The sequence below is a fragment of the Melanerpes formicivorus genome, unplaced genomic scaffold (assembly GCF_026170545.1).
Source record: "Melanerpes formicivorus ecotype bairdi unplaced genomic scaffold, bMelFor1.0.p_v2 SCAF_59, whole genome shotgun sequence".
Classification (NCBI taxonomy): Eukaryota; Metazoa; Chordata; class Aves; order Piciformes; family Picidae; genus Melanerpes; species Melanerpes formicivorus.
Genome location: NW_027142411.1, coordinates 3,340,334 through 3,367,756, shown reverse-complemented (window position 1 = coordinate 3,367,756; position 27,423 = coordinate 3,340,334). Strand labels below are relative to the sequence as shown.

At 46.9% G+C, this 27,423-nt stretch overlaps 2 protein-coding genes across 2 annotated transcripts; one reads left to right on the top strand and one right to left on the bottom strand.

Moving 5' to 3' along the window:
* Positions 1–2,200: 2,200 nt before the first annotated feature.
* LOC137452851 (fatty acyl-CoA hydrolase precursor, medium chain-like) lies at positions 2,201–13,963 on the bottom strand. The gene is made up of 13 exons (XM_068161651.1): positions 13,825–13,963; positions 13,090–13,294; positions 12,551–12,686; positions 12,095–12,228; positions 11,439–11,592; positions 11,132–11,230; positions 10,222–10,320; positions 9,620–9,760; positions 8,590–8,670; positions 6,811–6,958; positions 6,010–6,159; positions 2,699–2,771; positions 2,201–2,568 (listed from the first exon to the last, which is right to left on the bottom strand). The coding sequence occupies exons 1-13, from the start codon at positions 13,898–13,900 to the stop codon at positions 2,388–2,390; spliced, it is 1,677 nt and encodes a 558-aa protein (XP_068017752.1). The 5' UTR covers positions 13,901–13,963; the 3' UTR covers positions 2,201–2,387.
* Positions 13,964–15,000: 1,037 nt separating this feature from the next.
* On the top strand, positions 15,001–17,663 carry CIAO2B (cytosolic iron-sulfur assembly component 2B). Its single transcript, XM_068161652.1, has 5 exons — positions 15,001–15,215; positions 15,295–15,372; positions 16,235–16,360; positions 16,870–16,915; positions 17,441–17,663. The coding sequence occupies exons 1-5, from the start codon at positions 15,072–15,074 to the stop codon at positions 17,536–17,538; spliced, it is 492 nt and encodes a 163-aa protein (XP_068017753.1). The 5' UTR covers positions 15,001–15,071; the 3' UTR covers positions 17,539–17,663.
* Positions 17,664–27,423: the final 9,760 nt, after the last annotated feature.

The window sequence follows — 27,423 nt, the reverse complement described above, 5'->3', positions numbered from 1 at the left end:
TCCAGGCTAAGCAACCCCAGCTCCCTCAGCCTCTCCTCACAGGGCTGTGCTCAAGGCCTCTCCCCAGCCTTGTTGCCCTTCTCTGGACATGTTCAAGTGTCTTGATGTCGTTCTTAAATGGAGGGGCCCAGAACTGGACACAGGACTCAAGGTGTGGCCTAACCAAAGCAGAGTACAGGGGCACAATGACTTCCCTGCTCCTGCTGGCCACACTGTTCCTAATGCAGGCAGGATTCCTCTGCACGCTGCACAGGGAGGGCAGCAGGAAGGGAACGACATCTCTGCTTTATTACAGCTGTTGGCTTCCTTTGGTTTGACAGAAACCACAGCAGGAAACTCTTTTGTTTGCTGCAGGGTGGACACCCTGCCTGCCGCTCAGCCCTGCCCATTCAGGGAGGTTTGTCTGGCAGCTAACACAACACATCAGTTTCCCCACACTGAAGAGGTGACTTCCCAAGCTTTGTAGTGTGGGAACAATATCAAAGCATTTGGGTGGTTCCAACGTGTGTAATGCTCTGAAAAATCAGGAGAGATTAGGAGCTTTTGTGTGAACTGACATTTGTCATGGGAAGAGGCTGTGGAGGACAGGACAGAGATGAGAGGTGGCTGAAGAGAAAGGAGAGATTTTCTGCCCTCCTTAACTAAGAGGGTGTGGTTTATGGAAGCTTTGGGCTCTGCCTTTGTGTCTGTTTCTGGTTTGCAAGGCTCAGTAGCTCTTGCCTCAGAAAGGCTGCTTTGCAAGCTTATGGCATGAGCATTGTCATTTGTTCCTGGAGATGCTCTTACTGCCTGCCCCTTTGTTGGCAGCTGAAGAGGCCATAGAGGCTCAAGGCCATTAAATCAGTTCAGCACATGGCTTATACATGTTGTACTTGTGTCCTTGGCCTGTGCTTGAGGTGTGTTGAGATAGCAGCAAGGGTAGGGAGACACTGGAACAGGTTGCCCAGGGAGGTGTGGAGGTCTCCTCCCTGGAGGTGTTCAAGGCCTCCTCCCTGGAGGTGTTCAAGGCCAGCCTGGATGAGGCCTTGAGCAACGTGAGCTGGTGGGAGCTGTCCCTGCCCATGGATCTAGATGACCTTTCAAGTCTCTTCCAACCTAAACCATTCTGTGGATGTAGGACTCTGTGTATGCACTGCCAGTGGAAGGAGGCATCACCTCTGCAAATGTGGGGGGCAAGGACTAAACTTGTGGCATCTGGAGACAGTGCTGCAAGTCTGGCAAGTGGAGCTCCTGAATCCTTTCTGGCATTTAACAGAGACCATTTTGTGACTTACCCTCAACCAGTGAACACTGCACAATTCAGGGATCAATCAAAAAACCTCCTGCCATAGGATGACCTTTGCCTCTTTCTACTTTAATGCATTTCTACCTTGCTCCATTTCAATAGCTGCAAAACAGAGACAAACATCACATTTATAGGCTCATGCTTACACAAGAGCTCCCAACTGCATTTTGCCTCCACTAGGTATGGGAGAAACATTCAGAAGTCTGCATTTCAAACAGGCTCACTTTGGTTTACCACTCAGCCCTGCTGAGCATTCTACATTCACCAGAGTGCCTCTGGGACAAAGTGGACTAACAGAGCACTCCTAAGCAGGTGAGAGTGAAATCTTTTGGCCTTTTCCACTGTGATTTAGTTTAGAACTGTGTCAGAGTTCCACTGCCCCTCTGCACTTCCAACATCAGCTTTTTTTCTGGGGATATTCATGCAACACCCTCACCCCAGAGGAACTGTACATTGAATGAACCAGTGCTGGTAATGAAGGCCTGACCCAGAAATGGTAGAAACAGAAAGTGTGGAAATAATGTTGATCCTTCTAGGGCAGTTACTGCTAAATTAAATTTAAGAGGAAAGCAGTCTAGGTAGTAGAGATTGACTCTTCCTTTCCTAGTGTTGAAGTTCCTGCTGTTACAGACCATGTATCAGAAATAGGCTCTGCTGTAAAACTGACTTACAAAGCAGAATATTCTTTAGTTTTTGATTGCTTCCTTGTTTGTTTCCACAGAGGACCTTTCTGTATCTAAATCAGGCCAAAACTTCTGCTAATTGGGTCTCTATTGATTTCATTTTATTAAAAACAGCATTGCTGCTATATTCTTCCTTCAGGGAAGCAACAGGTAAAGAGGAACAGTTGGGGATCTGGTGTTTGTATTCAATAAGTGAGGGTTCAGGGAAAAGTAAAGCATCAGGCAGTAGAAATAGATCAACTGCATTTATTACAGTGAATATCATAGTATCACAGTATCACTAAGGTTGGAAGAGACCTCAAAGATCATTGCAAATAAGACAACTGTTAAAAGAAGGGAAGCGATTTTATCCTCAAAATGAAGTAATTTCTTTTACTATCCTAATAGTTTGCTGACGGTGTGCCTGGTGAGGCTGTACATCATAACTCTGAATGAACCTTCTTTTTTTGGTCATTTGTGTTTTCAAACACCACCTTCTTCCAGAAATCTACCTTCTTTTCTTTCAGCTTTCTGCCTTTCTTTTGCTTGAGGTTTATCTCTAAGTATTCTTCATGGAGGTTGTAAGATGGCCATTCAGCCAAACCCTCTCCATTAGGATTTCTGGAACCAAGAAGAAAGAAAGAGTTAGTGCCCTTCTGATTCACAGAAGTTCAGACTGAATCAAGAAAGCAGCTAATTCACTAGGAGTCTATACAACCAGGAAGAAGTGTGGTGACTCTCATGTTCTTACCCAGTTCGAGCAAAGTTAGCCCAGTACTTCATTAGAGTTCTACTGAGATTCTTTTCCTCCTCTGTAACCTCACCTGAGACACAAAATAAAAATGGATTATTGGGTGTGGCAGAAATCTAAGCAGGACTTCAGTCTGTCAATGTCTTATATTCACAGTCAAGTTTTCAGCACCCTTTCTGAAGGAGAGTAGCATAACTATCTTTATTCCACAAAGCAGGGAAACAGGGGACAAGGAAGTGATGTGCCTGTGGCTTTTCAGGAATCCAGAAACAACCCCCGAGAAAGAAGCCACCTGTCCTGCCTTCCACTGCAGCTCCAGAAGAGGCCACAGGGTTTTGTTTCATAGATCTCATTCTAGCCTTGTGGGTCTGAAATTCCCCCTCTTATTCACAGAATCACAGAATGTTAGGGGTTGGAAGGAACCTCTGGAGATCATCCAGTCCCACCCCCCTGCCAGAGTAGGATTACCTAGGGCAGGTCACACAGCAACACATCCAGGTAAGTTTTGAGTATCTCCAGAGAAGGAGACTCCACAACCTCTCTGGGCAGCCTGCTCCAGGGCTCCAGCACATTCACAGTGACAAAGTTTTTCCTCCTGTTCCTGTGGCACCACCTCTGCTCCAGCTTGCCCCCACTGCCCCTTGACCTGTCATTGGACATCCCTGAGCAGAGCCTGGCTCCGTCCTCCCCACACTGCCCTGCACATCTTTATCAACAGCAATGAGGTCACCCCTCAGGCTCCTCTGCTCCAAGCTCAAGAGCCCCAGCTCCCTCAGCCTGTCCTCACAGGGAGATGTTCCACTGCCTTCAGCATCTGGACTCTTTCAAGCAGTTCCCTGAGGTCCTTACTGAACTGAGAGGCCTAGAACTGGACACAATGTAAGCAAAGATTTGTTCCTTCTGATACCAAACAATGTCATCCTGTGGCTCAAGACTTCATACATTGAGAGGCAGGCAGCCCCATGTTTGCCCACTGTATCAGCTCTGTGAAGATAATTTTAGTTACAGTGTGCACTTAATTAGAAATGCACCTCAATACAGCAGAAAAGTATTTGCTCTTTTAGTGCTCTCAGTAAATTCTGGCAAATTAACAAAAGAACTAGAAAGTGTTTTCTTAATGTAGGATGACCTCAGCGAAATACATCAATACAAGCAAACCCAATACAAACAAATCAATGTAACAGATAAACAAATGGGTTTACAGCACAATAGAATAGCTCCAAGGTTCAGAAGAGTAAAAGGAAATGCTGACTATGAACCATTATGACAAATGGTTCAAGAGGGGATTGGACGTGGCACTTGGTGCCATGGTCTACTCATGGGGTCTGTGTTGACAGGTTGGACTCACAGTATCACAGTATCACTAAGGTTGGAAGAGACCTCAAGGATCATCGAGTCCAACCTACCAACACAGACCTCATGATTAGACCATGGCACCAAGTGCCACATCCAATCTCCTCTTGAACACCTCCGGGGACGGTGACTCTACCACCTCCCTGGGCAGCACATCCCAATGATGACGACTCTCTCAGTGAAGAACTTTCTCCTCACCTCGAGTCTAAACCTCCCCTGGTGCAGCTTGAGACTGTGTCCCCTTGTTCTGGTGCTGGTTGCCTGGGAGAAGAGACCAACCCCCTCCTGGCTACAACTACCTTTCAGGTAGTTGTAGAGGGCAATGAGGTCTCCCCTGAGCCTCCTCTTCTCCAGGCTAAGCAACCCCAGCTCCCTCAGCCTCTCCTCACAGGGCTGTGCTCAAGGCCTCTCCCCAGCCTTGTTGCCCTTCTCTGGACACCTTCAAGTGTTTTGATGTCGTTCTTAAACTGAGGGGCCCTGAACTCGAGATGTGGACACAGGACTCGAGATGTGGCCTAACCAATGCAGAGTACAGGGACACAATGACCTTCCTGCTCCTGCTGGCCACACTATTCCTAATGCAGGCCAGGATGCCCTTGGCCCTCTTGGCCACCTGGGCACACTGCTGGCTCATATTCAGGCGGCTGTCAATCAGCACCCCCAGGTCCCTCTCTGTTTGGGAGCTCTCCAGCCACTCTGACCCCAGCCTATAGCTCTGCATGGGATTGCCGTAGCCAAAGTGCAGCACTCGGCACTTGGACTTGTTGAATGCCATCCCATTGGATTCTGCCCATCTGTCCAGTCTGTCGAGGACCCTCTGCAGAGCCTTTCTACCCTCTAACTGACTAACATCTGCTGGGGCTGGAGCTCCTCTGCTACGGAGACAGACTGAGAGAGCTGGGGTTGTTCAGTCTGGAGAAGAGAAGGCTCCGAGGAGACCTTCTTGTGGCCTTCCGGTATCTGAAGGGGGCTACAAGAAAGCTGGGGAGGGACTATTTAGGATGTCAGGCAGTGACAGGACTGGGGGGAATGGAGCAAAACTAGAAATGGGTAGATTCAGATTGGATGTTAGGAAGAAGCTGTTCACCATGAGGGTGGTGAGACACTGGCATAGGGAGGTGGTGGAAGCCTCATCCCTGGAGGTTTTTAAGGCCAGGCTGGATGTGGCTCTGAGCAACCTGATCTAGTGCAAGGTGTCTCTGCCCATGGCAGGGGGGTTGGAACTGGATGATCCTTGAGGTCCCTTCCAACCCTGACAATTCTATGATTCTATTATTTGGATTCAGAACTTCCAGAATCCTATGAGAATGCCCAAACTGAGAAAGCAAAGGCCCTTAACCCTTTCTCAATGGACCAGTTCTATTTTGAAGAAAAAGCTGAATCATTAACTGAGACATGGAACAAAATACTCATTAACCTAACCATTAGATCTTCATGCAGAAAGTCAAACACTAGGGTTCCAAGCCTTGCTCCAGTCAACACAACTGGAACTCTATCTGCAAAAGAGACCAAGTCCCCCATGCTCTGAAGCCAGAGAGCCCATGGGATTTCCTGGAAAGGAGACATTAACTTGAATCCCAGAGGAAAACAGAAGAGCCCCCAGATTTCCTTCTTCCCAAGCACTTCACTAATCCTCTGCGATTTAATTGACCTTTCCTTCAATTGATTTTCCAGCCAAAGCTTTTTTATTGGCAATTTCACAATCAGTGCTGGTATAGTGACAGTGATTTTTTTTCTAGCAAATGTCCTACTTGCTGTATTGTTGACAAACAGCAAAGGGCAGATGATAAAGGATGGATAAGACAGCAAATCAGTGTTAAACAAAGTCTAAAAGATCTAGAGGGTTATACTTTGGTCTCACTGTTAATACAGCTGATTAAAATGGAAGCACCACTACAGAACAGTGTCATGCCAGTGTCATGAGAGTAATTTCTAAGTGAACACTGAATGTTCCTTACTACGTAGCTGAATGTCCCCAGTCAGAAATGGCCCTCCAAAGACAAAGCCAACATCATCTCCATGGTCAGCTTTCACATACTCTGGCTTACTGTCCCAGTAGGAAGAGGGCCGGTGCTGAAATTCAAAGAAGTAAGCAGGAGCTCCAGACTCTGAAGGACAAAACATTTAAAGAAGAAATGTGAAGAAGAAAATTGAATGGAAACATAACATGTAAAGAAGAAACAGCATGTAAAGAAGAAAGCTGGCAGCAGCTGCCTAAAACATTACTTTAAATATGCCCAAAGCTTCACATGTTTTGCATGCAATGTAGCATTCCAATATGGATTTTTAATTCCAAATGATGAACTCACAGCACATACACTGAAAAATATAAAAGAAAATGAAATATTGACCCCAGGAACATTTATAGCCAAGAAAATATCATCAAATTGGTTTCCAGTTCTGGGTGTTTTGGCATGGTTTGTCCACACTTACATAACAGAAAATCTCCAGCCTGCAGGCCTTCCCAAGCAGTGCTGGGGCAAAGGACAAACTCCAGGTGGCTTGTGTATGTTTTAACTCTGAATCAAGTATACCTGAGCAAACATCCACCTGTGTTATCATGCTCTGCCCTCAACACAGTGTGACCAGGAGCACAGGTGCAAGGCATTAGTACCAAGATAAAGGATTAATTGCTTCACACAACTCTGCAGGAGGAATCTGAAGAAGGCTGCCTACACACAACGGGAATTTGTGTCCACATCATTTGATTCAGCATGTAGTAAGAGGGTTGAACATGCTGCTGGTGTGGATTAGCTCACCCCTGTGATAGTTGAGTACTCTAACGGAGGGCAGGACGAATGCTGCATCCCCGAGCAAGTCCAGAAACCGGTCCCGTAGCTCAGCAGGATCATCTGTGGTTCCCATGTATTCATCCACGACCACAGGCAGGAGCTCTGATGGCACGTTCTGGGAGGGAAAAAAAAGGGAAACAAGAAGCCAACAAAAAAAGGATCACTTTCTGAATTGGCAACTGAAAATGGCATCTTGTAAGCTTTGGAGGTTCAGCAAAGGCACAGAGGTCCAGGGCAGCACTCATGTTTATAGGAAAAGGTAAATAAAATCTATTTAGACTTTCTTTTGGGGGAACGAGCACCCAAACAGCAACAAAACCCACAGCAGACAAACCACCTCAGGTGAAATTTATAACAGATGTAGGGGCATTAAAACTCTACAGAAACTGACAGCATTCAGCAGCTTCTCCTGATAATAATTTTGGCTTCTGTTTCCTTCAGGACTAAAGAGATGGAATAACAAAAGTAAATCCTTTGAGTCCTTGAAAGACTCAGGGACCATTGGACTACAGGGCAAGATCAGCAGGATCTCCAAACACAGTTTAAGGTTTTAGCCTTAGGATTTGCTGCTTGAAAGGTACATTTCAAAAGCTTAAAAAGTTACATCCAGTATAAGGTAAACATATGGGAAAAGCCAGCCTTGAAAGCCATCAACCAGATTAGCCATCAACTACCATCAGACTAGGGAAACCAGGACAATCATCCTACACACAAAGAAAGAAGAGAAAAAATGTTGCTTCAGAGGCAAAAGGCATTTCCCAAATCCCAGGCCTGACTCAAGCCACTTTCTGTGCAACTCCATACACTGTAATCATAGAATCTCAGAATGAATCATAGAATGTCTTGAGTTGGAAGAGACCTTAAAGATCATCCAGTTTCACCCCCCTTGCCATGGGCAGGGACACCTCCCACCAGCCCAGCTTGCTCAAGGCCTCATCCAAGCTGGTCTTCAACACCTCCAGGGTGGGAACATCCACAACCTCCTTGGGCACCTGTTCCAGTGTATCACCACCCTTACTCTCAAGAATTTCTTCCCAAGGACCAGTCTAAATCCACCCTGCTCTAGTTTAAATCCATTCCCTCTCATCCTATCACCACAGGCCTGTACAAAAAGTGCCTCCCCAGCTCTCCTGTAGCTCTGCTCAGGTAGTAGAAGGCTGCTCTAAGGTCTCCCCAGAGCCTTCTCTTCTCCAGGCTAAAGAGCCCCAGCTCCCTCAGTCCTCAGAGGAGAGGTACTCCAGCCCTCTGATCATCTTTGTGGCTCCTCTTCTAGCCCCTGTGACTCTTAGTCTTAGACTCTTAGTTAGTACTAGGAACATGAAGATAAGATGGTTTCTTCTGGAGTCCTTTCAGCTTTTGCTGGATCTCTCCCCAAAACAGAATATGAGCTCAAGGCTTAGCAACAGGACAATGGTCTTAAACTTGAGAAGGGCAGATTTATGTTGGACATCAGGAAGAAGTTCTTCACAATGAGAGCAGTGAAACCCTGGCACAGGTTGCCCAGGGCTGTGGTTGAGGCCCCGTCCCTAGAGACATTCAAGGTCAGACTTGATGTGGCCCTGAGCAGCCTTGAGGTGTCCCTGCTGTCTGCAGGGGGGTTGGACAAGATGACCCTGGAGGGTCTCTTCCAACCCAACCCAATCTGTGACTCTGTAAAATTTACAGAACACCAAGCTTCACAAACCTGTTGTATGCCTCCAAAACTTAAATGCCACTTGTGGAGTGAATGGGTGCAGCAGTACTTACTATGAATGGTTGTAAAAGCTCCAGAGTTGAAATGATTGATTTTCTATCTCCTACTTCCTTCAAACCTGGTATGCTGGATGTCTGTGTGGGAAAAAAGGAATGTTATTGGTGCCCCCCAACTTCTCCAGTCTTTTTAGCATAGCAGCTGCATGATTCCTGGTGTATTTCTGGTGTATATTTCTGAAGCATCACATCACATACAAAAAATGCAGTATGGTGCAGCAGCTGTTATGCAGAGCTTCTGTTTACTGCATTAGAGCAGAACTGAAGCAAAAAGCTGTCTCAGAGGCTTCTTTTCCCTCCGGTAGGGAAGATCTTACAAGTAACTGGCAGCCTCTCTGCTCCTAGTCCACGTGTTTGAAGCCTTTGAAGTAAAGATAAGGCAATGCTCCTCCTCTTTTAGAGCATTACATAAAATGACTTCTGTCTATAAAATGGATTAGAAAAGATTTCACTTTTACATTTGCCTTCTTGGACTGAGTACCAGCACACTCCTGAAGACAGGCAGTCACTATACAGATTCCAAACAAATGCTTTGTACTACACAGATGGAGTAATGAAAAACTAAGGAAATTAAGAGAATAGGGCAAGGAAGAGAGAGGACACCAACCCACCCCCTGCACAACATACAGGGTGAGCTGTTGAAGGTGATCAGTGCCACACTGATGCTATGTATGAGTCTTGAACGTTGGGGGGGTGGGCAGAGGGACTGCTTTCACTTTTCTTCCAGTAACAAGCCCTTGACTATTGCATTCTGTTTCCTCTCTCTGTCTGGATAAGGGATTAACATTATGGATGTGACAAGGATGTCCATGCAGTTCAGCTTGCAGGGTGAAGCTTGTCTCACTGTTTTGTGAGCAGCTGGTTCTGGGTCACTACAGAATCATCATGCAAAGTTTACCTCGCAAATGCTTCTAATAATGCAAAGCCTGTTTGGTTATACTTAAAGGTGTCCTACCAGCAAATACTTTCTGAGTTGCCTTCACCAGCTAATACAAACATTGAAAAAAACCAATAGGCATTAAATTACAGATCTAATATTCCAGCCAAATTCATTGTTGGTGACTCCTATCATATATGGAACTGCATTAAATTCTTTTCCAGCCAGTATCTCTTCAGGTGACTTGTGAAGAAATAGTCCATCCAAAACTAAGGGTAGAAATGGGATATCCTGAAGGAGGAGAAAAGAAGATGAAATTACTGGTTACTAGTATTTCCCATTTTCCCTTCAAATCAGATAATGGAGTGTTCACGTTTAATGTTCCAAGTGCAAAAAAAGAACTCTGAGCATCTACAGCCACTCTAACATAAATTTACCCTTGGGCACAAGAGTATAAAATGCCAGCCTGGTTGTGTCATGCTATGGAGTAAAGTAATGGTTTCCTGCCCCTGTGCTGACATGAAAGCATACATATGCTCAAGCCTTGCTCACACTTTTATAGGTGCTGGAACACCTCAATGAAAATTCTTAAAAATAGTGATGTGAAATGATTTCAATACTCAGGAAATATTTTGACGAAAGCTAAAAATCAGCTTTGGAACAGGCCAACAACAAACTGCAGTCAGAGGCTGAGCTGACGTTTGGCAAGCATGCCATGAAGAACTTCTGGTAGGAGTTAAAGTGTCACCGACCTTGCTCTTCAGGATTAAGTCTTCTGCTTCCTGCTTCCTTAAGCAGTTCAGCAGTGAGAGTGAACTGCTTGGCTCACACTTAAACACACTTGCAATTTTCTGCAAATCATGAGCAAAGACAAGAACTGTTAGCTCTGAGGTGGCCTTTCAGGCATGTAGAAACAGGAAATATTATACACAGAACTGCTAGTAGTTTATTTCAGAGCAGATTTAGGTGGGCTTGATAGGTCTTTGAGTATTTTCTTTCACTAGTACCACTACAGTTTGAATATGGAGTGAAACTATTCTGGTATGCTTCTCTTGTTTGCTACACTTCACTGTTCTACAGCAAACCTTGCTGTAGAGAGAACACAAAGTTGTCAGATAAATCAAATGAGGAAAGAAAAACTCATTAAATGAATTATTTATTAAATATTTCCTTTATTAGCACCTGCTGTTGCAGGAGGAGGAATGGAAAGGTACTCAGAGAGAGGAAATGAATGATCAAAGGGGTTTAGTTTGGGGCTTTTATTTTAAAACCAAATTTACTTCAACTAAAGACCCTCCATGAAAGACCATAGCTGACTGAAAACAGAGTTATTGTCTAAGATACAGTGTGCGTGTGCCCAGCTTGGCATGTGTGCAACTGAAAATACCTACAGTCAGCCCACAGGTTTATAATCATAGAACTCTACAATCTATTTCCAACACCAAACAGACTGAAAATGGACTATTTGTAGGGAAATTTACTTATTGCCAATCTGTACATTTATAGGTATGGCATGGGTTTGTAGCATAGTATACAATATATACAATATACAATAGACAATCAGATTTCCCCCTCTTCCCAAATTATCAGATGTAAGAAATATCCTACTTTGGGTTATAAAACTTTTCAGATGAAAAAAGAAGGAAAAAAAAAAAAGCTTACCTTAAGGTCTGTTGAAATTAAATGTTTATCAGAGTGCAGAATAAGTCCACTCTCTGATATTGCTTTATGAAAGAGCCCCTTTGATAAAGGGGATAAAACCTGCCAAGAAGAGAACAACAAGAAGTATTAACTCAACATTAAGGTCCTTATTCCATAACTTCATACTTGATCCAGTGGGGGATTAGGTATTTTTAGGTGCTTAGAGGGGCAGTGTCCAGATGTAGCATGAAATGGGACACTGACTGAGTTTTTGAATAAGTTTTTTTTAAGACTTTACTTTTTAGTGTTTTTTCTACTGCATGCCTACATGTGCAAAAACAGAGCAAGCTCCTGCAGATACACCGAAGAGTGTGACAGATCCTGGATCTCCACCAAAGTGTTCAATGTTTTCTTGGATCCACCGGAGAGCTGCTACTTGGTCCAAAAAGGCCCAGTTCCCACGAGCGTGTTCATCACCAGTACTGAAAGGAAAGCGTTACAATGGCAGCTTCGGAGGAGATGCAAGAGTCCTGCTGGTACTAGAATAAAATCAATCTCACCAACTCACATTCTGTGTCATATCTGGCCAGGGAAAGATCCATATGGCCCTGCTGACCTAAAGCCCTCCATAGTCAGATCTAAGCCCCACTGACTCATTTGCCTCTGCTCTTTGTTCACCCATACACAGATGGATTCTTGGCCTTTCCACACCAATGGCTGGAAGCAAAGGCAAGAAGATCCTATTCAGAACCAAAGAAGGTCATCTATGATTTGATAACAGTCTACAACCAAATGCCAGCACAAATGGAATTATATGGACATTTCTTAATGTTCTTAAGTCCTGCTGGCAGTGAATTAGGCACATTCAAACCACTTTAACAGTGGGAAGCTGGTAGAGAAGTTCAGCTGATGTAGAGAACAAAGCTCCCCATGCTTTAAACGTGATAGGAAGTGTTTTGTAACAAGTGAAAGAGGTTATCTTACTTGAAGAATCCAAGGAGTCCAAGCCTGTACTGAATGATGACTACCACAACATTCTCATAGGCTGACAGTGCAGAGCCATCATACCTAGCAGCACCACCAAATATAAAATTGCCTCCGTGGATCCACACCATTACCTTAGAGAAAAGAAAAGGTGAAGCTCTTTATACCTTGTTTGGCAGATGTCATAGAATCAGAGTATGGCTTAGGTTGGAAGGAACCTTAGAGAGCACCTACTCTAACTTCCTTTAGAAAAAGGAAGACAACAGCAGAGAATGAGGAGATGCAAACCACCCAGCGCTCAGCGGGAGCTGAAGTTTCGGTTGGTGGACTTTGACTTTTACACAATAAGATTATTTTTGCTAATGCAGCATCCCAGTTTCAAAAGCAATTAAGTGACTTAAGAGCTATCATTAGGTGCAAACTTTGTACAAGGTGTTTGCCCAAGGGGTCACATACAGGTAACTTGCCCTTGTTTGCAGCAGCTGGGCTGTAAACATTCAGATACAAGCAGTCCTCTGAAGTTTGGAAGGGAAGGTGTTTTTCTTTGAGGTTTGTCTCAGCTGTTTTCATCAGGGACAGATCCTGAGGACATCTTCACAAAAGAAAGGAGTCATGACTACTAGTAGGAAAACTGCAGTAACAACAATCTAACAACAAGAGATAAAACACTTTCTTTTGCCCCATAGACTGACTTCCTACAGCATGCTCTCACTTTGATCTGCTGATACACAGTTAGAGGTGCAACCTGTCAAAGCAGAGCTCTATACTTCTACTTAAAAGCTGAACTACTTCAGCTGAGAAAATGTGATTTCCAGAGACAGGAATTTCCCAGGAATCCCTTGAGGCTCCTACTCCCACGGGTCTTAGGAAACATTTCAGCACTGGCAGCATATTCACTACCCGTCTCTACAAGCCCACCCCCAAACATCAGACCTCTGCAACCTGTGTGCAAAGGTGAGCAGATCCTGTACACAAACAAACTGGGAAGCTCTCACAGTGGTGGGTAGGAAGTTGCATCTCTCAGACCATCCCAGGGTTCAGGCGGTTCAGGAGAGGAAAACCTCAAAGATCCAAGAGGGGCTTTTGCAAAAGGAATCCCAAGGAAAGCATTTACAGGTCTGTCTGTCCCCTTCACATTTGTTTGTAGCCCTTTGAGCCGCCCGTGTGTGGTAGTCACTTCCGGCTCAGCTCCATTCCACCCTAAATAACACATCAAGATAGAAAAGAATGGATCCCCCCAGTATTTAAATTGCATAACTGCCAGACAGACTTCAGTGTAACATGTTTTGCTCATCTTGGTTTAGAAGATTTCAGCTTATTCCATTTTCTTCTATTTTGGTTTCATTATGTGCAATGCCACACACCCCCCTGCCAGTCAGTCACAGTGCAAGAGCATAAAGCTTGAAAACAAAGTTCAGAGCACACAGCAGCTATCAAAATCATCAATAATTGCTGAATTTAATCATTCAACAAGAGCTTAAAAAGATCTTTTGCTTAGATAATTCTGAAATGGCTTTGCTTTCTTACAGAAAACAAGCTTGCCTTTAATAAAGTCATCTCAGCAATGCTTTCCTCTCATAAAATCAGGCTGTTGATTTTTTCCCCATCAAGCTTATAAAGGTATTTTTGCAATTGCTAACAGAAGTATAAGAGCTGCACTGCCTTTGGAAATCACCACCCTGCCACTTGCTTCCCCAACAGCAGTAACAGCAACAGGTTTTGTATCTCACCTTCTGCTCCAGCAGTGATGAATGCTATGCAACAAAACAAGGTACCAAGCAAGGAAATCTGACTTCGAGGAGCCATCTTTTCACCCTTGTTTGCCCTCTGCCCTCTGGTTTCACAGAGGTGAGGATGATACAAAGGTCCCTGTGAGCAAGGACTGCAGTCAGATTACCTTCTGAAGGTGTGCTGTGCTAGGCACTTTCAGAGCTAAGCTTGTAACAGTGTAAATAAATCCCTCGGTGGGATGCCCCTAAGCAGTACCTGATCCTGAGATTGGATGGGCTGAAAGTGACCCAGCACCGCCTGTGACAACAAAAGGTTTAGTCACAGCTAGCATTGTGCCCTTGTGGGCCAGTGGCTTAGTGGGGTGGGTTAGAAGAGCTGTGGTTAATAGGTCGAGAGAGGTTCTCCTCCCACTCTACTCTGCCCTGCTGAGGCTGCATCTGGAATGTTTTGTCCAGTTCTGGGCTCCAGTTCAAGAAGGACCTCAGCAACTGCTTGAGAGAGTCCAGCACAGAGCCACACAGCTGCTGAAGGCAGTGGAACAGCTCCTGCGAGGACAGGCTGAGGGAGCTGGGGCTCTGTAGCTTGGAGGAGCCGGAGGGTGCCCTCATTCATGTTGATAAAGATGTGAAGGGTGAGTGGGGAGCCAGGCCCTGCTCAGCGATGTGCAAGGGGCAGCAGGTGCAAGCTGGAGCAGAGGCAGTGTCACGGGAACACAAGGAAGAACTGAGTGTGCTGGAGCCCTGGAGCAGGCTGCCCAGAGAGGTTGTGGAGTCTCCTTCTCTGGAGATATTCAAAGCCCTCCTGGATGCGTTCCTGTGTGGCCTGCTCTAGGCGCCCCTGCCCTGGCAGGGGGAGCTGGACTGGATGACGTCCAGAGGGTCCTTCCAGCCCCTAACTTTCTGCGGCTCCTTCCAGAGGCCCCTCGCAGCCTCTGCAGTGCCGCCGGAGCCGTTCGTCTGTCACTACCGACTGTGTTCGTCAGGCAGACCGGAGCAGACCGGAGCAGACCGGAGCCGCGGCCTCGGCGCCGCTCCTGCGCCCCTCAGAGCTGCCCTGCACGCGCCCGAGCCTTCGCGAGCGGCCCGCGCCAGCCGCGCGCCTTGCCCACACGGGGGCGCTGCCGCCTCGGGGAGCAGAGGCCCGCGCCGCCCGGAGCGCGCCCCCGCGCCCGGTGCGTCGGCGAAAGGCGTCCGGGCCCCTTCCGTTCCCCCGGCGGCACTCGGCAGGCAGGGCCTGAGCGGGGGCCATGGTGGGCCCGGGCCCCGGCGGCGGAGCGCCGCTGGAGAACGCCAACCCTCTCATCTACCGCCGCTCCGGGGAGCGGCCGGTGACAGCGCAGGAGGAGGACGACGAGCTGCCGGACGCCATCGATGACCGGGAGATCTTCGATATCCTGGCGGGAGGGGAGGGCCAGCGGGCGGCTGGGGCTGGGAGAGGGCCGCAGCGCCGTTTTCCTTAACCTGGCACATCTCATTCGCTCCATCAACGACCCCGAGCACCCCCTCACCCTGGAGGAGCTGAACGTCGTGGAGCAAATGCGAGTCAAAGTGAGCGCCTGGCTGCGGGTGTTAGCGGCGCCGCTGCCTCTGCCGGCGCCTGCATTGCCTTTTCTGACATTATAAGAGGTTACAGCAGCCTAGTGCTGAGCAAAGCTGGGGAAGGGTCTGGGCAACAGGGCTGGTGAGGAGCAGCTGCGGGAACTGGGGGTGTTCAGTGTGGAGAAGAGGAGGCTGAGGGAGACCTCATTGCTCTCTACTGCTCCCTGAAGGGAGGTTGCAGTGAGCTGGGGATTGGTCTCTTCTTCCTAGTATAAGGTGACAGGACGAGAGGAAATGGCCTGAAATTGTGCCAGGGGAGGGTTAGGTTGGAGGATAGGAAAAACGTCTTTGCTGCAGGAGTGGTCAGAGATTAGAACAGGCTGCCCAAGGAGGTGGTGGAGTCCCCATCCCTGGAGACATTGGAAATGTGTGGCCATGGCATTCTGGGACATGGTTTAATGGCCATGGTGGTGTTGGGTTGATGGATGGACTGGATGATCATAGAGGGTTTTTGCAACCCAAACAATTCTGTGGTTTTATGAACAATTAGAGGCTGGATTCATCTCCAAGGAATCATCTGCAAAGGAAGCAGTGGGTTCCCTTACACTGGACAGCTTGAAGGCTCAGTTTGACAGGGTGCTGGGCCAGCTCATTTCAACTAGGCTATTACCAAGAAAGGTTGGACCAGATGATCCCTGGGGTCCCTTCCAACCTGACATTCTATGATTCCATGGTAGTGCAGGTAAACAGTGTTTAAAAACGTCAGGGAAGAAAACTCTTAAGCTTCAAGTTGCATTTCACATAAAGTGTCCCCAGCCTCTGGGGTACAGGCAGTGAGTTTGACACATGGGAAGTGTTTGTTTTGTGACAGGTGAACGATGCCGAAAGCACAGTGGCAGTGGAGTTCACTCCCACCATTCCTCACTGCAGCATGGCCACCTTAATCGGCCTCTCCATCAAAGTGAAACTGCTCAGATCGCTGCCTGAGAGGTTTAAGGTGAGTCAGCAAATCACCCTGGGAAACAGAAGAGGTGGAGGCTGATGGAAAAGACAAAAAACCCCATCCCACCAGCAGTCATTCCTCCAACAAAACACAATGCAGTTAACTAACTTACAATGGAAAATGACTAGAGCTCTTTTCATGGGTGAGGGACACAGTCCAGGAACTAGGCAGGGCAGTGGACTAAAATTCATGAAGCACTATGGTTCTGTGACAGCAATGTCTAGGGTTGAATGGGGTTCTGGGGGGAAGGCACTTGCAGTGCTCTCTGCATGGGAGGAGAGGTTTGTGCCTCACCTGCCTGGCTGAAGAAGGCTTAAGCAGATGGGAATGCAGAATATTCTGATTTTTAAACTTGATTTTATTCTGCTGTATGCAGTAATAGGAATTGGCAAGAATGTCCTTCCCCCCCACTGTTTCTGTTACTGTTTCCCTCATCTACTTGGTTTTATCATGCAATACTTTGAGCTTCCACTATTTGACTTTTCCCTGTTCTTCTTTTTAAGCTGGATGTCCATATAACGCCAGGAACACATGCCTCTGAGCATGCAGGTAAGGGGTTTTTGATGATTTTGTGGTCTTTTTTGGTTTAAATCTTGGACATTGCAGTGGAATGAGATTCCCACACCTGCAGAGCTGCTGGCTGGTACCTGGGACTTTGTGTGCGTCAGCTCCTGGGGTGTTCCAGCACAGGAGTGTGCCATAACGGCACTCGGATGTGTTCCGTACCCTGCTTGAAACGTCTCCTCAGGCAGCGTCTGCTCTCATCTAGTCATTGATTTGCCTGTGTTAGGAAGGACTCAGAAAATGGGGAGAGGCAGGGGGGAAATGTCTTTTTGTGTTACACCTACACATGTGTAGCTCCCTGCTGCTGAGTCACAAGCAGCTTGCTGGCTTAGCTGGGGAGAGCAGTGCCAGCTTTGACTTGACAGCGGCTCAGGAGTGTGTTCAGCAGCTGCAGAATTACCTGAGTACCATAGCAACAGTGTGACTGGGTCTGGACGTAAAATGCTTTGGAGAAGACATGGTGTTCCTGTGTTTTGACCAGTTTCTGGTGGTTCTTTTTGTTCTGCACAGTTAACAAACAGCTTGCTGACAAAGAACGTGTGGCAGCTGCCTTGGAGAACTCTCACTTGCTGGAAGTGGTGAATCAGTGTTTGTCTGCTCGATCATAACTGCCCCTGAGGAAACCCTTGGGATCCTGCTTATGTTCAACTCATTTTGTATAGAAGTGGTGATGCTGGTGTTGCACTGGACATAATCTCTCAGCAGAATAAAACCTCTTTGGAGTTTCTTGTAAGATGCTTCATTACTCAAAAAATCCAACAAAACAGAAAGGGCAGATGGAGACTGGAGATTAGGAAGTTCTTGACAGGGTGGGGAGACACTGGCACAGGTTGCCCAGGGAGGCTGTGGATGCCTCCTCCCTGGAGGTGTTCTAGGCCAGGTTGGATGAGGCCTTGAGCACCCTGAGCTGGTGGGAGGTGCCCCTGCCCATGGCAGTGGGGTTAAAACTGGATGATCTTTAAGGTCCCTTCCAGCCCAAACCATCCTTTGATTGGATGTGGTAAATGAACTTAGAGGCAGCTACAAAAAGATAATGAAAATTGACTTCTTTCAGCCTGATTTTAACCAGTTTCTCCCTCTACAAAATGTATAGAATCATGTATACTTTTAAAAAGAAGGTTTTGCTGACTTGCTTGATGGTCATGCTTTGTATTTCTGTAGCATTTTGCCTTGGAGGGTCTCAGGTGCTGCGTTACAAAGGGTGAAGCTATGAACACTACGTAAGCCACAGCCTGGTGGCCAAGTCTGCTCTGTTGAGCAGCTGAGGAGACTGAGGCAGCAGTGATGCAAGTGTGACATCTGAAGTCACAGAGCAAAATAGCACAGAAACAAACCCAAATCTTCCCATTTCAGAAGTGAGGCTTCCAGTTTGCACTGGGCTTCTACAGAAGCCACCTCTGCAGCAGCTTTAATCTGCTTGTTTGTGTTAGCATCCCTTGAATGATCAGCACTTGCTTGGGTGTATGAATGAGACTGTAAATAAAGGCAGTATTTATGTGGTATTAATTTTGGGAAGGAAGCAGAATGACCTGGAGGTTAATACTGTCTTTTCTCTCTGCCTCTTGCTGAATCACTGGGCTGATGAGGTCTGACATTGCCAACCCACAGACGAAGCTTCATCCATGGCAATGCAGGCAGCTCAGAGGCAGCATGCTTGCTTGCTTTGATTTTGTTTTCTGCTGGGTTTTGTGGGATTTATTTTTTTTAACAGAAAATGAATTTTGCCCTCACAGATTTTGGGGAAGAAAGGAATGCAAATATGTGCCAGGGGGAAAACAGAAGGATGACTAAGCTGCCAACAGATTGCTTCAACCTGCACTCCAACTAGAGAAGGAATCAGTAAAGTAATGCTTTGTTGAATCTCTCTGCTTGGCTTTCACCACTACATAACAACAGTGCTCAATAACTGCTGGAGAGGTTGGCACTTGCCTCCTGGAGCCCTGTACACAGTAACCCTGGGGGTGCACTGTACCTCTCCAGGGAAGCAACAGCATTAGCTTCTTTAAATTGATAGTGTAGAGCTGGGGACTGGCTTCACTGACAAGGGGTTCTGTTGTGGGGTATCAGAGAAAAGGTCTGACTTCTGCTGCTTAGGGATGGAGAATTCATTTAGATGCATCATTCACTAAATGATGTGGATTCTGTGAGATGATAGCAACAACAGTAAGGACAAACCACAGTTCACAGAATGGTAGGGGTTGGAAGGCACCCCTGGAGATCAAGTCCAAGGTCACACAGGAATATGCCCAGGTGGGTTTGGAATGTCCCCAGAGATGGAGACTCCACCACCAATCTGGGCAGCCTGCTTCAGTGCTCTGTCACCCTTAAAGAAAAGTAGTTCCTCCTTGTGTTTAGAGGGAACTTCTGATGATCTAGTTTGTGCCCATCCTGTCACTGGGCACCACTGGAAACAGACTTGGTTCTATTCTCCTGACACCTATCCATTAAGTATTGATCAGCATGGATGATATCCCCCCTCAGTATTCTCTTTTCCAGGTTAAGAAGCCCCAGTTCTCTCAGCCTCTTCATCACAGAGATGCCCCAGTCCCCTCAGCATCTTTGTAGCCCTTTTCTGTACCTTCTCCAGCAAGTCTTTGAACCAGGGAGCCCAGAACTGGACACAGTGCTCCAGATGTGGCCTAACCAGGGCAGAGTAAAGGGGGAGAAGAACCCCCCTCGACCTGCTTGCCACACTCTTCTTGATGCACCCCAGGCTTATGGTCATCCTTTTGTCCACCAGGACTCCCAGGTGCTTTCCCCCAGAGCTGCTCTCCAACAGATTAGCCACTAACCTGTTCTGATCCACAGGCTTCGGTTACTTTGCTGAAGATCACAGGTTCAGGCTGTTCAGGCTCCCTCAGCTTGGACACTTGCTGAATGCTGATGTACCTCCAGCTCTAGCAAAAATCTTCTGTTCCCTGGTTGTAATGATTGTTGGCTGGCTCCTGCTGCATGGAGATAAAGTGGGAGGAGAATTCATTAACTTGTTACAAATGCTTCTTTTCAGATTTTTAATTTTCCAAATAAAAGTTCCTCCCAAATTTGGCCTCTGGAATGCTTTGTAATGGGACACAGAAACTCTGCCCCTTTAGAGCAGCTGTGTTGAATACAAACAGCCTCATTCAAGTCCAGGAAAAATGCCAGAGGCAGACATCTGGTTTGCATTCCTAGGCTCTGGGCAGAGCCTTCCAGGGGTGGCTGAATGGCACTCACTCCTCTGTCTGCAAACACTGCAAGAGGAGCTCCCTGGGGCAGTGGCTGGGTTGTGCACTGGAGTAACCTGCCCTGTGTTTGAGCCTCACACCAGCACACTTCCTGCAGCTGATGTCCACCACAGGGCACACTCTTGGGCCTGTCCACACAATCCTGCTCTCAGACTTCCCAGCTGCTCCCATGCTGCCATTCCTGCCTAGTACCAGCAATGTGACACTCTAAAATCTCTTTTTCCCCCAATTTCATGAGTGGCAGGGAGGCAGCTCCCAGCTCTGTATCTCACAAGGCAGGTGAACTGCGTGGCAGAACTTCACACTCCAGTGGTGGTATTTCTGCTGTGCCCTGGGTGGAGTGTGGGGTACCACACACTGGGAACCGAGTCAAAACTGATTTGAGTCTTCTGGCCATGCCCATGATTGATATGTTGATGTCAATAAAGTGCTGTGATAAAAGATCTGCCCCTGGAGCTTTGATTTGTAAACCTCATGTTTTACAACTTTACTTTTCATGGAGCTGCTAAAAACATTTTCCTGGAGCCTGTCAAGCAGACAACTTCACCACTTTCCCTTCCTCCATGAAATGCACTGTTTGGCATAAATGAGGACTGAACAAGCAACAGAGCTGACTTCTTTCCCTAAACAAAAGAAAAGTTTCCAGCAAACTCTTTCAGATGTTACTATGGAAAGGTTCCGTGTCAGCAAAGAAATCAGCCCAGGGAAGCTGACACTGTTTGGTGTGCTTCAGTCTGCTGGCATGACTCCCAACCACTGGCCAACAGCATGTCGTGGAAAGCACACAGACCTGACTTCATTCCTCATCATGCTAAAACTGCCTCACACTTTAATAACCATACAAACTGCAGAGAGCCCTCAGGCTGTTCAACACCCCTCAGGAGCTGAGAAGATGTTGCCATCATATTGTGTAGCTTTTAGGTATTTCTTATTGTCAGCTCATACATTCTCATACATTTCTTCTTCCGTGTCCTACCTGTGAAGAGCTCTTGCATCCCGCAGTAGGTTGTCCTCAGTCCTTTGTGGCTCAAAGGAGCAGCTCTGTCTGCAGTGATAAAAACGTCCTGGGTGGTTGGATGGTTGGAAACTCTGCTCTCCCAGCCTCCTTCCTCACACTCATCAGGGTTGCTGAGTAACTTTCCAGTTGTCTCCTCAGTTGTGTTGCTTTTCAGTGTGTTGCTGCAGCACATGCAAGCTTCGGATGCCAAAGCTGTCCTCCAGCACAGAAGTTAAAGCAGTTTCTGCTTCCTGCTGTTAGCTCAGCTTCCAGCAGAGGGCTGGAGGGAGAGAACAGAGCAGAAGTTCATTTCCAGCAAGTCTGTGGAACAAACAGAATGGGAATGGACAGCAGCTGCTGCCTGGGAGCTTTGGGAAGGCACAGGAAGACAAAGGGAAGGAAAAGGCAGAGGTGTACAACACCTCGTGGTGCTGCCACTAGCCTCAGCCTGTGGAACAGGGAGCTTCTACAGCAGGTAATGGTTTAGCATAGCATTCTTTTTTATCTCATCTACCCAAATCACTTTCATCAGGGCTCCCATCAGACATGTCACACATGGGTTTGACCACAATAACCTCAGGAGGTTGTCAGGAGCTTGCTTAACCCCGGGATGCCTGCCAGCTTGATTTCTCTACAGTTTTGCTAATGGAAGAGCTGGCACATGCTCTGTCTAAGGATTATGGAAGTATCTAAGCAGCAATACTTTTCCTTTCCCCTGCAAAGTGACAAATAAATCACCCATGCAGGCTTGCAGACAAAAAAGTACAAATGCCACTAGAGTCCAGTTGCTTTTTGTACCAGTTTTGTAGAACACCACTGGTTTTCTTACTGAGAATCAGAACACAGCTTCCTTAACACTCTTCCCAACTTTTCAAACCCAGCATTACCTCAGCAATGAGTCACAGAAATTGTTTCCCTGCAAACTGGTCACAACACTGCATTTTAGGCACTGGGCTCTGAAACAGTAGCCAATAATGTAAAGAGCCTGGCAAATTCTGTTTTATTAATGATTCTTACTAATGGTTGCATTGACTAGGAGCTTAACACAGGAGCTGTGATCTAAACAATTCCTTCCCCTTCAAACTCACCTTTCTGGGCTTGACCCTGCAGACTTGGAGCTGTATCATAGAATCACAGAATCAGGGAATGGTTTGGGTCAGAAGGGACCTCCATAGCTCATCCAGTCTAACCCCCTGCAGGCAGCAGGGACATCCTCCACTAGATCAGGTTGCTCAGAGCCCTGTACAGCCTGACCTTGAATATCTCCAGGGATGGTGCCTCAACTACCTGCCTGGGCAACCTCTTCCAGTGTTCCACCACCCTCATGGCAAAGAACTTGTTCCTAGTTGAAGTTATACTCTGGATTATAGTTTTAGCATGGAAGTGATGAAGTCTTGTCACACTTGGGCCTGTTTGTAAGGTGAATATTGGACCATTCCTAGTGAGGAAAGAAAAAAAAAGAGAGAGTTAATTAATTTTCCCAACAAACCCCAACCACTGTATGAGCTTTACCCCCAGCCAGAAGCCCTCCTGCAAACACATGTGCAATTTCCATGCACACATCTCAGCTCATCTGTAGTCTAAGCACTTAGCTCCACAGAAGATGTACTCATGCACTTACCAAGTCAGATAATGAATAGTTTTCTGCATTTCATGGCTGATTAAATCAACACTGCAGCTTAGATGCAAATTGTGTACACATCAGTTAATGTCATCAGGCTATTTTAGCACTTGCAACATATTCTACTAACCCTTAAAACTGCAGGAGCTTTGCTCTGGATCTACCTTCCCCTGATATTGTACTGTGATCCAGGCTTCATCCCCTTAAAAGCTGCCTGAGCCTTTCGCTGACTAGAGATGACTTCTGTCTTTTTCTCTGGCTTGCATGCCTAGCTGGGCACTCCCTGCTTCACCAGGATGAATGACAAGATGAAGGAGGCAATGTGGCACGAGTCGTGCCTCAGTTCAGCTGGGGAGAATGGAAGCATCCCACAGAAGGGGCTCACACAAATAGCAAGCCAAGGAGGGGGAAGGCACACAGGAGAGCTGCCAAGGCTCTGATGCAGCGTCTCTGAGTAGCTACATGTAGGTCTGTACCAGAAAAGACACTTGCCACAGAAACTGCACTGCAGAGAGCATGTGCCCTCAAACACTGACAACCTGAGCGGGGCTGCCCTCTCCAGATGTTTGCCCTGCTGCCTCCAGGTCTCCTGCCCCAGCCACACAGGCTGCCCTGCTGCTCTCAGACTGGGAGGAAAAGCTGAAAGCTCTGCAAGTTGAATAGATTTCTGCATGTGCAGACAAGCTGTCAAATTGGTGAAGTGTACAAAAGGGAACGTAGGAGAAACGGGAGACAGGGGAGGGCTGAGATCAGGAATCCCAGCGCGGCTCAGGGGCTGCTAACAGCACCCCAGCAGATGGTGCCATGATTGCACACGGGCCAGAGGCTGTCCTGAGACCTGGCCAGCATGAACTCGGGTGAGAAACGCAGGCAGACGTTTCCATCCAGCATCTCAAAGCTCCTGTTGCCTCTGGAGGCTGGAGAGAGCTCCCTCAGTGCCCAGATGCTGGCCTGGTCCCTCTGTCATCCTCTGTTGGCAGGGTTCATTGCCCTTATCTGGAGCACCAAGACATCAATTCCCACCCTGTAGCTGCTTGATCACATCACTTTTTCAGCCTGCACCTAACCAAACCCCTACACAAGCACAAAATCAGTGTCCACCATTCCCAGCAGCTCTGCCCCTACATCTGGTGCTGGCCTGAATATACAACAGGATGTCTCTGCACTCATACAATCCCTTTTTAGAAGCTGACATCTCCTCAGAGGACATGGTTTCAGCTGAACTGAGGGACAATTTATTTCAGCTGACTTGGTAATTATTGAAGCATTCATTTTAATTGGGATGATGCTTAATGAAATCTGCCAGCAGATCATTTGTAGGGTTTAGTCTTTGTAAAAAAAAAAAGCCCTTAGCAATAAGTAAGAGATGCAGAGAAATAAAGAGGAAGGGACAAGGCTGCCAGCATCGGTTCATAGGTGCTGTATACCACTGCACTTCTTGGGATTCATTATTGAGAGCTGGCTGCAAGAAGCAGCTCAGTGTTGAGGTAGAGGGTTACAGGTGTGCTCTCACCCTTCCTGACAAACAACCAAGTGTTTCTGCTAGCCTGAGAGACACAACAGGGCTATTGGACCTCCTTTGTGGGTTTGTTCTCCATCAGGAAGAAGAACTTCTTAAAGCAGAACCTCTTCTCACCAGGAGGGATCACAGATTAATCTTTCAGTGAGAATAAAGTCAGAGTAAGAAAGAAGCACCCATGGCTGTGTTGCACTATGCCAGTGTAAGCTGCCACTGCTGCTAGGAGTAGCAGTCCTGCATGCTCAGCTCCTTGTTCTTTCCCTTTGCTGGCACAAGAAAGAGTGTAAGCTTCCAGAGAGGTAGAGACCAGCTAAAACTAACCCATTACAGGCTGGAAAGTGTCCAGGAGAAAGGCCAGGAGAATGCTCAGAGGACTGGCAGCCCTGCCCTGTGAGGAAAGGCTGAGGGAGCTGGGTTTGTCCAGCCTTGAGAAGAGAAGGCTTACAGAAGACCTTATTGCCATGGATGAGGACATAAAGTGTGGCTCCCAGGAGGATGGAGACTCCCTTTGTACAAGGAGTCCCATGGCAAAGACAAGAGGTGATGGGGACAAGTTACTGCTGGGGAGATTCCCACTGGACTCCAGAGGAAAATGTTTGCCCATGAGCACAGTCAGACCTTGGAATCACCTCCCAGGGGAAGCAGTGGAGTCCCCTCCACTGGACGGTTTTAAGACTGGGTGCTGGGGTGCTGGGCCAGCTCCTTTCAACTACACCATCATCTAGAAGGGTTGAAGCAGATGGTGCTTGGAGTCCCTTCTAGTCCATGATGGTTTGTCCTGGCCGCTGAGAGGGAAGCCTATGCGCTGATATGACATGACAGTGGCAGGATGACAGCCTCCTTTCTCCAAGGAACCATTTTCTTCTTATAAGCAAAAATAAATAAATACACTTTAAAAAAGGCACTGCATCTGTAGGAGATCTTCTAGAAGAGTCCTCCTCATGAGAAATACTATGTTCTTTTTGTTGCCTAGCTACAGGCTGCTGTTACCTTAGAAGGCTGCAGATTCATCTGAACGATTCTGGTGGAGCTGATTGTGCTTGAGCAGAGGAGTAATGCAAATACATGACCCTTTCCTTGGTAAAGAGTATGAAAGAAAGGGCTGAGTGTGAAAAGAAAGAGCCCTTGCAGAAAAGCAATTTGCTGTATTCAACATATTCCTTTTGACATTAGCTGTTGAATAAAGGCCATTTTCCCCCCTAGCCCTGGGTGCATGAGCAGGCAGTGAAATCACAGGCGTGACGCTTTCACCAGGAGAGGCTGATGCCACAGAAGCCTTTGCCTGCTTCATCTTAATTACAGCTGTGAGTAAGTGTGGAGAAGGGAAAAATCTGTCAGAGTCTGATCTCAGCTCCAGAACTGCAGAGAAAAAAGTCACACTTGCTGAATTTCATTCCTGCCAGAGAATGGGATGCTCACGGAGTCCCTCTTGGAATACAAGGAGCTTTGCTGATTGGGAGAGTCAAGCAAGTCCACTCCACAAGCCTGAGGCCCCTAGATGTGCTTTGTGATATGCCTGTCACAGCAAGCTCTGATGGCACTCTGCCCTCACCCACAAGATGCACAGAGCCTGACAGCTGAGCACTAATTCCCTGGCACTTCCCTGATGGGATCAGCAGCTCAGCATGCTGCTGCCTCCCCAGAGATGCACTGGATGAGAGGCAGCTGCTTGCAGGAGGAATAAGATGAACAGGGAAATAAAGTTCTCTCTTGGATGCTTCAGTGTAACTGGTTTGGGTGTAGCATAGCTTTGATGGGTATCAAGATTTTGCAGTTCTATCTTCAGGACGCACTGGAGTTCTGATTCAGCTTTTTCCAGCTTGCTCACCTGTCATATTCATGGAAACATCTACCACATGATGGCTTTATCCAGATTTTCAGACCCCCCTCCCACATCCCCAGATCTTTTTTTCCTTTGGTGTCTCTCTGTGTTGAAACATAAGCTATGCTTTGTCAGGGCACAATCTGCTGTACCCCAGCACCCCCCTTGCTAGAGTCTTCCCTTACAACTCTGCTTTCCTTCTGCAAGTTCCTCTGCTTTTCCTGCACCACTGTGTGGAGATGCCTGCTGACAGGCAACTTTTGAAGACATTTTCCTGCAGGCATATGGAAGAAATGGGCTCTGTGGGTTACCAAGGGCAGCTTTAGGCTGTTTTCTACTTAATTTCCTGCCTATTAAATCATTAGTTCCTCAATAACAGAGTTACAGTAGGTCCACAAAAATGTTGTTCAGTGCTCACCTGACAGTGTGAAGAGATGCTAGGAATTCTCAGGGCTACCAAAGAAAGCACCACTGTCCAATGTGGAAGTCATGCAGTCTGAACAATGTGTTTGCTACTTGTCCTCTAAGTTCTACAAAGATGTATTAGAAAAAGATAGGGAGAGGGGCAAGGCAGGATCCTCTTTGTACAAGGAGTGACTGAACTCCTCAGCCAAGAGAGAGAATTACTGCAGAATGATAATAAAATCATTCCATGTCTGAAGAAGACATGAGGGAAATCCTACTCTCAGTAAATGAGGTGCTGCAGGATATGGGAAAACTACAAGGGTTAAAAGGCAATTGGAAAAGTCTGCACAAGCAGCACATCAAGGGGCTCTGAACAAAAGCAATACTTTTAGCCTCCCACTTGTATGGGGGAGTTCTCATTGTGTTTATCATGTTCATCTTGTCCATTCTTCTTTAGATACCTGCTACTGACAGCTGCTGGAAACTGGCTGCAAGTTGAGTCTGACCCAGCTCTAATTTGTTATTGTAAATAGATTCATTCCTCTTGCCAAGAGCTATTGCTGGTAAACAATAAATCTTCCATTTGCAATCTGTTTCCCCAGCACTATGCAGGTCTCAGCGAGCCAGCCAGCCAGCTACTTTGCCCACTCCTTAAAACAACTGTCTTTTGCAATCTGTAAATTCAGAACCCTTTTCATGGTATTAGACTCCTAGGTATGTCTGCAAAGGGCCTCTGAAATCCACACTAAGAAGTACACATCCCAGAGGAATTGCAAGAGGATAGTTAGCATTCTGCTTGTGGACGGATGATGGATGTCATGCACATTGGCTGGGACAGGTTTCATACTGCAAAAGAGGAATTAGAAGTGATAAAAGAAAATAATTATAGAAATATCTTAGGTCAT

Bases quoted from the DNA above. Each gene is read 5' to 3' on its own strand.
- LOC137452851 (XM_068161651.1), bottom strand. From the start codon at position 13,900: ATGGCTCCTCGAAGTCAGATTTCCTTGCTTGGTACCTTGTTTTGTTGC. The intron at 9,761-10,221 runs GTCGGTGACACT...CTCCTCCTTCAG, and splicing joins ACTTAATCCTGAAGAGCAAG to GATATCCCATTTCTACCCTT. The intron at 2,772-6,009 runs GTAAGGAACATT...TTTGTGTCTCAG, and splicing joins TGGGGACATTCAGCTACGTA to GTGAGGTTACAGAGGAGGAA.
- CIAO2B (XM_068161652.1), top strand. From the start codon at position 15,072: ATGGTGGGCCCGGGCCCCGGCGGCGGAGCGCCGCTGGAGAACGCCAAC. The intron at 15,216-15,294 runs ATCCTGGCGGGA...AACCTGGCACAT, and splicing joins ATGACCGGGAGATCTTCGAT to CTCATTCGCTCCATCAACGA. The intron at 16,916-17,440 runs GTAAGGGGTTTT...TGTTCTGCACAG, and splicing joins ACATGCCTCTGAGCATGCAG to TTAACAAACAGCTTGCTGAC.